This window comes from Ochotona curzoniae, unplaced genomic scaffold (assembly GCF_017591425.1).
Source record: "Ochotona curzoniae isolate NIBS_2020 unplaced genomic scaffold, NIBS_Ocur_1.0 contig_2321, whole genome shotgun sequence".
Taxonomy (NCBI): Eukaryota; Metazoa; Chordata; class Mammalia; order Lagomorpha; family Ochotonidae; genus Ochotona; species Ochotona curzoniae.
This window is the reverse complement of record NW_024465421.1, coordinates 6357968-6367156: the sequence shown is the minus strand read 5'-3', so window position 1 is coordinate 6367156 and position 9189 is coordinate 6357968. Positions and strand designations below refer to the sequence as shown.

Genomic DNA, 9189 nt, shown 5'->3' with positions numbered 1-9189 from the left:
GATAGCAGACATTCCAAGCAGGGGCTCCACACTGGCCACACCCCCACTCTCAGCGGTTCCCTCCAGCCAGCCAAGACCCTGCTGAACTTGTCACTTCTTCCTCTTTTCCTCAGGATGTCACAATACCCAGGAGCTTGTGGGCAAGGCACAGAGAGGCCTTCTCAGCGGGAGTTAACGGCTTACCAAAAGAAAAATAGTCCCAGGCATCCCATGGTTCTGCTCAAGCTTGCTATAGCCCTACAGGACCAGGCTCCTCCATTGCAAATGGGGGTGGATAGCAAGAAGACGGGGAGATCCTCCTGGGCACGATGTGAATGAGGCTGTGAAATTGGGGAGATGCTGCCAGAACCTGGGTGGTCCCAGTGTGTCCATCTTAAAGGCCACTATCACCTGCCCAACCAGAAGTGGCAGGAAGCTGGGACTGAAACCTGGGTGTTGGGCTCCAGGCCACACCCCCTGCTGTTCCAGTTACATGGCCAGAGCCCTCAGGAACACCTGCTCTAGTGCAGGACCCACTCTTCTGGATACTGGGCTTGTCCCTTTCAATTCACTTTCCCATAGTCCTCTGACCTGTTCCATCACCACCACCTCCAGGTAGTCCATTCACCCTCAGACACACTGAGGACCTGCCTTCTACTCCCCTACATCAGAAGTGACTTGGAGAGCGTCATAGCTCCCTTCAAGATTTGGTTTGAAAAGCAGAGTTATAGACAGGAAGAGAAACAGATCTTCCATCTTGCTGGTTCACCACCCAAATAGCTATATCAGCCAAGGTCGGGAGAAGCTGAAACTAGAAGCCTGAAACTGTTCAGGACTCTGAGGGGTGAGAGGGGCCAGGAGCACTTGGGCTATCCCCTGATGCCTTCCCAGATGCGTTAGGAGGGAACTGGATCGCAAGCAGAACAGTTGGGACTCGAACTAGTGTTTGAGGCAGATGCCTTGGCCCAGTACACCTTAACATACAACCCCAATCACTTGGAGGCTTCGAATGCGAAGTTCTCAGGTCCAAGATGTGATCTCAAACTCGGCACTTAGCGGCAAGCTCCTAGGGGCTACCTACGATATGTGAAGTTCCCACGGTGGCACATGCAGTGCCCTCCTGTTGCTAATATACCCAGAACCCCACAGTCCCACTCCAGGCACATGTCAGAGACCGGTCTCCATACCGCATCAACACATCCGCTTCCCTTCCCTCAGCCAGGGATTGTCACCTGGCAGGTCCCAGCCCCAACTCCAAGCCAGAGGACACAAGAGCGTGGCCTGCTAGATGGTGCCAATTCCCACCTGTGGCTCTGATGGGCCACGCAGCCCCTCTTTCCCAACATGCCCAAAGGAAATTGTTCTCAGAAGTAGTTTTTCCTTTTATTCAGAAGCAGCCATGGGACTGGAGGCTGCCTGGTGGCGCCTCGTGGCGAAACTCAGGAGCACAGCCACACCAACCAGGAGCACCACTGTGGCCAGGCCTAAGCTCAGCACGGTGGCACTGGAATATGCAGGAGAGGCCCACTCCTTCGGGTCTTTGGGGTCACCTGCCTTTCCCAGGAAGATGAGAGGCCCCACAGTGATGTCAGCTTCCTCTGTTGCTGTGAGACAGAACATCCATGGGTCACCTTAGTCCCTCTGCATGAGCCACAGGATATAGCTTGCTCTGCCCCCAACAGCCAGGTCCTTCCCATTCACCTGCTTCCCAGCAGGGTCCCTGGCCAACGGCAGGGCCACCTTGGCTAACACTGGGGTAAGTGCCAAAAACCCCTACCCAGAATGGCATGAGTTTGCATCCCTCCCCAGCCCCTGCTGAGGCTAAGCAAAGGGGAGAGAGGAGGGCAGTGACTGTCCCATGTCCTACCATGCCTGCGGTTTCTCAGAGCAGCCTTGAGCCAATGGGCAGTGGAATGGTTCCACTTCAAAGAGCCTGGAACGCTGCCGCAGTTACCCTCATTACAGCATTCGCAGATGTCATCTGTGCCTTCTACCGGGGACCACCTGAGAGGGCCAGAGAAATTTAGGAGCGAAGGGGGAGGATACAGAGAGGGTACCCCCTTAGAGTCTTCAAATCCCAGTCTCGCTGAGACTCTGGTCTGCTCACCTGCCAGAAGCCTGGTTGAAGGAACAGGCTTTGTTGAGCTGGTCCGGGGCTTGCTGGGCAGGAATGACCTTTAGATGGCAGGTGATGTATACCTGCAAGTGACAGCAGCTATGACAAGACAGTTCTGGGGGCTCTGAGTGGGTGGGCAACTGTTATAGCTCAGCAAGTTAAACTGCTACCTGGGATGCCGGCTTCCCATAGTCAAGGTGGCTGGGTTCAGTCCCCGTGATGCTGTTTAGCATCCAGCTTCGTGTTAATGCATACTCTGGCAGGCAGTGCCACTCACACAGAAGACCTGGAAGAAGTTACTGGTCCCTGGCCTAAGCTTGGCCCAGCCCTGGTTGGTGCATGCATTTGTGGAAGTGAGCCAGCAGATGGATGATCTCTTGCTACGCATTTTCAAATTTAAGATTTGAAAAAACTCATCTCTACTGGCTCATTCCTCAAGCAATCACCATAGCCCCTAGTTGGGGAGAGCAAAGCCAAGAGAACCAGACAAGCAATGAGGCATGCCCATGCGAGGTGGCGGGAAGCCAGTTACTTGAGCCATCACTGCTGTCTCACAGGGTCAGCATTAGCAGCAAGCTGGAATCAGAAACCGAGCTAAAGATCAAACCCAAGCATTTGGATGTGGGGACCCTGAAGTCTAAACCGTTAGGCCAAAAGTTCATCCCTGCCAGGCCTTCAGCCAGGCCATGCTCATTCATGGACCCTTTACAAGCTGCAGAAATGTGGGAAAGCTCTATTAGAAGGTGGGGAGGGAGGGGAAGAGGGTGACAGGTGTTGTGGTACAGTGGTTAAGTTGGCTCTTGGGATGCTCCCATCCCATATTGCCATGCCTGGTTCAACTCCTAGCCTCTCAGCTTTCCAGTCTAGCTTCCTGGTAACACGTACCCAGAGAAGGCAGTCCAAGAACCTGGAGGCCTGCCAACCACGTGGGATACCTGCGTGGAATCTGCAGCCAGGTCGATGTCCCAGCTATTACCACTGGCATTTGGGGAGTGGGCCAGGGAGATGGAAGATTTCTGGCAGCTAATGCTAAAGTAGGAAGATTTCAGAGTATAATTCACCCAAAATGACTAAAAGTAACCAGTCTGATTCTATGCCCGTTTGTTATTTCCACCCTGAATTCATAAAGCTAGAGGGACTACACACTGCCAAGTCCCCTTACATGCACCCCCCCCCGGTACCTAAATAGGGTCAAGGCCAGTTTGCCACAAGCAGCTTCCACTGGGCTGTGATGGCTGCTACCTGCCTCCTTGACAAGTTTCTCCCTGGAGGACATAGCCACAGGCTGTCCATGGTTTTCAGCTAACAGAGGGGGAGGACCTAGGACTCTTGGACACCCAGAGGCCTTTGGAGTTCGACTCCTCGGGAGCTTCCATTTCAGCCAGGGGCTTCACCTTGCTGGCGGTTTCCACCAGCAAGGTTCCCTGTGCTCTGTTTCTCATGGGCACAGGTCCCCATCTGGCCTATCTCCAGCGTCATCTGTCTACAACAAGCCCTGGCTGGTGCCTTGGCTTGGACCTCGCCCCAGCCTCCGGGTTAGCCTCCTCATGGAACACTGTTAGGTTAGGTATTACTACAGGAGCTCCACCAGGGGGTGGATTTAATTGCTCTGCAAACCTGCCCAAGCCAAGGGCGAGGACCTCCATCCAGGTCTCCTGAACGAGTGACAATCTGATTTCCCCAGGCACGTTAGCCAAGAGCTGATCATATCTAGGTCTTGATTCAGCTCTCATATGGGATGCTGGTATTACAGGCAGTGGATGAACTTGCTGTTTTACAATGCTGGCTCCACCTCTCAATTGAGACAGTCACCTGGAAGTTCAGAAGGCGTCTGATGCCTTCCTAAGATGTACTAGGATGGTGTAAGATTGTGATCTAGTGAAATGCTAACAGAACTCAAGGGAGGTGTTCCTGAAAGCTTTCACAGCACGTGTTTGGAGAGCTTTGTATAAGTGTGGGCAACAGGAGAATCCAGGACCCACTCAGCACGGCAAACACTGTAGCACATCACCTTCCCAGGTGACTGGCCAGCGCTGAAAACCCTTCAATACTCACTTCCTATCTGTTCTGCTAAACTTCACAGGCCCCACTCCCATCAAGACAGCTTGTTCATAAATGCCACCCGATTTTCTCCACACTTGGAGTTGTCAGCGTGACCTTCTGTGCCTCTCATCCCTTCCCTGCTCAGGCCCGGAGCACTCCTTCTATCCCTCCTGGTTCTGTAGCTTGGCAATAATCGAGCATTAAGTAATCTGGCAGCTTGGACAAGGTCCAAACTTCCCCTAAACCCCTGTGGGTCAAGCCCAGCGGCAACTTCCATCTGCAGGTGAAGCTGGCTTCTGGGATCAACCGACTACATTGCCCACACCTGCCAGAGCTGTCAACTCCATTCAACCCAGTATCCTTTGGGGTTCAGACCCTGCTGGCCTTGGCAGAGACTAGGTCACCAGACTTAGTCATTACACCTGCATCTTGAGCCATCACCTCAATTTCCTGTACTCAGGTTCTCCCGGGTTTCCCGATTTCTAGGATCCCTTCCTCCCCTTTTCCTATACAGGTCTTCTACCTGCCTCCTCTGAGAAAAGGCAGGTGCAATACAGAATCTGAAGACCTTGTAGCAAGTACTGATCTGCTTGGCAAGTTCATCAAGTGGCTGCGACAGTGACAGCCGTTGACAACATGCTTCTGGTGAGAGCTATGAATGCCAGCAGGTTACTAAGCCCGACCCAAAGTCCAGCCTGCGCCCAAGCTATCAAAGCAAAGATTTACCGTGTGTCTGGAGTCGTTGGCAAAGTGGAACACGGCCACTGTGAACTGCAGGGTGTCCGGCTTGGATCTGGGGGCCTTGAACTTGGAAGAGCCATCATAGAGCCCGTCCACCAGACAGCTTGGTAAGAGAACAAGGTTGAGGAGGCTGTTAGAAAGCATGGGAAGAAGGCAGGGACAGGGAATGCCAGCCCCAAGAAGCAGCCCCGCTGCCCTCACCCATGGAAGTCCACGATGGTGTGAGATGGGGAAGCGCTGTGGTCAGGCGTGGGTGTGGCCACACAGTGGTCCACCAAGAGCAGCAGGGCCGGGTGGCCACCGGTGTGCACATCGGCCTGCAGGTGGGCCACATCTCCCAGGTGGAAGGTGGGAGAAGTCTTCTCTGCCCTCCAGTTGTCTGAGAGGCAAGGCCCAGGATGAGAGGAATAGCTCAATGGCATCCCCATCCCCACCCCCAGGGAAAGCCCCACCCGCATCCAACTCCAGCTCACCCTCCATGAGGCGCAGAGAGAAGACCAGCCTCTCTTCCGAGAGCACGGTGGTCCGGAAGGGCACCCAGGTGGGCTGGATGGCCCGGCTACTCACGTTACCTTGCCTGGGTGAGGAGAGGAATATAGCTGCCCCAGAGCCTGCCCATCCAGGCCCATGTGCTGATTCTCAGTCTCCCAACTGGCAGCCCCACAGACACCCCACCCAGGCCTGAGCTAGCCCCTCAACTTCCGCACCTGAGCAACCCATGGCTATGACATTGGCAGATGGAGGCCTCCAAGACTGGAAACCTCCCTTCTTAATGCCAACCTCTGACCCTTCAACTTGAGCCCAGTTGGTAAGTCCAGAGCAGCAAGGCCCTGCCTGGACTGCAACCCCCTCCCCCTCAACCTCTCGGAATTCTCTAGTCGGGGGCAGGGGTCAAGGCTAAGGAAGTCCGTTGGAGAGAACACAGAGGGGCTGCTCATCTTGGAAAGCCAGTGAGAGAACTTGAGCCTGTCCCAGAGATGGGGGAGTCCCTGGCCCATGGAAGTGGGTCCAGATGGCTGCAGCTGTCCAAACCCCTGACCCAAGGTCAGCGGGCAGGGGGCTGCTTCTCCTGGTGATGCACTCAATAAGGTACTGATAAGTTTCGAGAGGCCTCGCCTGGGCCAGGGCCAGGACTTCAGGCAGAGCTACACTGGAGCATGGGGGTGGGGAAAGGGTGTCAGGAGGGACTGCTTCAGTACCAGGAGGGCTTTGCCCCCTGACCAGTGTGGGCTGGCTGAACTTCCCCTCTTGAGTCCCCAGTCCTGTGTGGTCAGACCCCTAATTCTTCCAGCTCCTGCTAGCCAACCTCCTAGATCCCTGCTGCCTCCACTTGCCCCTCTGTCTCCCATATTAGCTCCCAGATGAGCGACCCCTTGGAGGAAAGTGCTATTCTCACCTGTCCTATGGCTTCTTCAGGGCAGGGTAACCAATGAGGTCTGACCTCAAATACTTATTCATCTCAGCTAGGCCCCTGGAGCCTGCCTGCCCCACTTGCTTGACTGCCCCAGACGGCCCCGGATGTGTAGCCCACATAACTGTCAGGTAGCTGTGTGTGGGATTTCAGCCCCTCCCAGGAGCCACCATCATCATCTAACACTCCCCCACCAGTCATGCAGAGTCCACAGGCATATACTTCACACTGGTCAGGGACAGGGTAAAGCAAGGCCTTACATCAAGAACAGCTTACAGGCCCAAGTTGGATTAGGTGGTGGAAGTTGCCAGAGCACAGCTGGGCTCCAAGGAGGGACACCTGTGCCCCAGATGCATTTCCACAACTAATAGATTCAGTAGCATTCTCCCGTTCCCCTATCCACCTGGAGCAGAGGCCAAGAGCCCCAGCCGCAAGCCCTTCCGTTCTATCTGCTCACAGCCCTGATGCAAGCGGCCATGTCAAGGCCTCAGCACCAGGGTTGGGGCTGGCTGGCTGCCAGTCTGGCCAGCCTTCACTAACCTGGGGTAGCGGCACTCGATGGGGACCTCAGCACGGTTGGTCCTTAGGATGGACAGATTTCCCATGGGCCGGGGGTTGTGGAGCAGGAACGTGCTGTACACTAGGGCGTCATCAGTCATCTGAAGGGAAAGGGAGGAACAAGGCATCCTGGGGTGTCATGCAACACTGGAGGGGGCCTTAAGGACAGTCAGGTGTGTTGGGTAAGGTGGAAAGTTCAGAGACAGGTGTGGTCTTTGCAACATAAAGGTACTTGCCTGAGGTCTGGATCCTCCCCACGCCACCGGAACACACCCCCGTCCCCTGGGCAGCAGCCACAGTATCACGAACTTGAATTTCCTGCTCCGCTGTCCCTATTCATCGCCTCTTGCCTTATTGGCACACTGACATCACAGGAAGGGACGCGGGAGACAGGTGTTGCTGTGGCAGTGGGCATCTTCCAGGTGGTCTATGCCAGACGGGGAGCAGCACCTGGGGTCCCTACCCTCAGCCTGCAGCCCTCAGCCTGCCTCGGGGAGCCTCTGGCAGAAGGGGAAGGGTTTCAGGTTAAGGTTTGAAAAGCATTAGGTCCTACAAGGGCCATGATTTGGTGTCTTCATCGTCTGGTCAAGAGGCACAGCCCAGGGAGTAAGTGGTTGCTGGGCTCAGCTCTGTTTTGATGTCACCTGGAGCTGCAGGAGAGCCCTACCCGCCACCCTGACCCCAGGCCTGGCTTCCGCACTCATTTGGTTTCGGTAACCAGGTGCGGCCTGGGCATTACAATCTCCCCAAGCCTCCTTCCCCTCCACACTGGCTACGAGTTTTTACATTCCTCCAACAGATGGGAGTCTTAAGTTTCCAGGAGCTGAGGAGGAAGACATGTCTGGACTTCACCTGACCTACATGAATCCACAACCGCAGTCTGGCAACTGACTGCTGCCACTTTCCCAGTGTACCACCTGTCCACCCAAACCAGGGACACTCCCAACCCTCAAGCCTCACCTGCACGCTATTGCCACATTCATGCAGCCCAACCTCAAACTTGACCACAGCATCCATGCCCGCAGAGGCCAGGGGCTCACAGCCCGCAGGGCCCAGGCTGAGGTCAGATGCTTGGATGAGCTTCCTGGTGCCAAATAGGTCCTTGCTGACGGTGACCACGAGCTGGGCCTCCCGACACTCTACCACCACAGGGGACTCCAAGGATGAGGGTGGGTGGGTTGTACCATGCAGGAACCACAGCGGCTGTGGGTAGCACAGCTTCACACATCCCCAGAGCAGGAAGCAGAGGACAAGCCTATAGCTCAGCCCCATGGTGTTGTAGGAGTGGTGGGCAGGGCGGCCGAGGTCAAACCTTCTTATACCTCTGGGGGAGGGCGCGCACCTGTCTCCCTTCCCCAGCAACCTGGGGATGGGCTGGGGGAAGGGGGTACTTCTTGCAGACTGATTGGTCCCAAGCAGGGGGCATTGGAGACACCTGGGAGCTCTCAGCATCTTGCCACAAACCCATGGAGTGGGAATGACCCAAGTGATTCACATGCACAACCCACCACTGCTCCCCCCCACTCATCCAGCCCCAAGCTAGGCTGGTCTGTGGAGAATTATGGGAGATTGGATTCAAGTGGGAGGTGAGGAGAATGACCAGGCTCAATTGGACGCATTTTCCCCTCTGGTTCAAATTTCTTGTGGTCATTCCTTAAGGGTCATATTCAAAACTTTTTTTTACCTGTCCCCCTTGCGATTAGTAGACTTTTAAAAAACATTAATTTGTTTTCATTGGAAAGGCAAATCAGATTTATGAAGAACAGCCAGAGAGAAAGATTTTCTGTCTACTGGTTCACTCCCCAAGTAACCACAACAGGAGCCTCTTCTGGGTCTCCCACAGGGTCTAGGGTCCCAAGGCTCTGGGCCGTCCTCTACTGCTCTTCCAGAGCATAAGCAGGGAGTTTGAAGAGAAGTGGAGTAGCTGCGATACTAACTGATACCTATATGGGATCCCGGCACATACAAGGCAAGGATTTAGCCATTGAGCCATGATGCTGGGCCCCTATTATTCTTTTTTAAATTTGGTCAGGTGGAAATCCCTAGCTCTTTCCATCCACTGGTTTCCTATCCAAAGACCCACAGTGTTCAAGGCTGGGCCCGGCTGAAGCTGGGAGAACAGAATGCCATGAGATCTGCCCTGTCCCAGCGGCAGGGACCCATGTGCTCCCACTGCCACCTGCTTTCCAGGGTGGACTTTAGCAGGAGGAAGAACTGGAAACCAAGCCAGAGCTTGATCCCAGATGATCTGTCAAAGGCTGTAGGAGATCCACACAGAGGCCTGAACTGCTGCCTGATGATGCCCAGCCGTAGCTTATCTTCCACTCCATTTTCCATAAAC

The 9189-nt window shown here is 54.8% G+C and overlaps 1 protein-coding gene across 1 annotated transcript; it reads right to left on the bottom strand.

The window, feature by feature from the left end:
- Positions 1-1362: 1362 nt before the first annotated feature.
- LOC121151946 (zona pellucida sperm-binding protein 3-like) lies at positions 1363-8120 on the bottom strand. Its single transcript, XM_040973808.1, has 8 exons — positions 7809-8120; positions 6831-6949; positions 5353-5456; positions 5081-5258; positions 4865-4982; positions 2087-2178; positions 1847-1983; positions 1363-1583 (listed from the first exon to the last, which is right to left on the bottom strand). The coding sequence occupies exons 1-8, from the start codon at positions 8118-8120 to the stop codon at positions 1363-1365; spliced, it is 1281 nt and encodes a 426-aa protein (XP_040829742.1).
- Between the last annotated feature and the right edge of the window lie 1069 nt (positions 8121-9189).

Excerpts from the sequence above, each read along its gene's own strand:
- LOC121151946 (XM_040973808.1), bottom strand. The coding sequence starts at position 8,120 with ATGGGGCTGAGCTATAGGCTTGTCCTCTGCTTCCTGCTCTGGGGATGT. Across the intron at positions 5,457-6,830 it reads ATCGAGTGCCGCTACCCCAG|GCAAGGTAACGTGAGTAGCC; the intron begins GTTAGTGAAGGC and ends CTCCTCACCCAG. Across the intron at positions 1,584-1,846 it reads TCTGAGAAACCGCAGGCATG|CAACAGAGGAAGCTGACATC; the intron begins GTAGGACATGGG and ends TCTGTCTCACAG.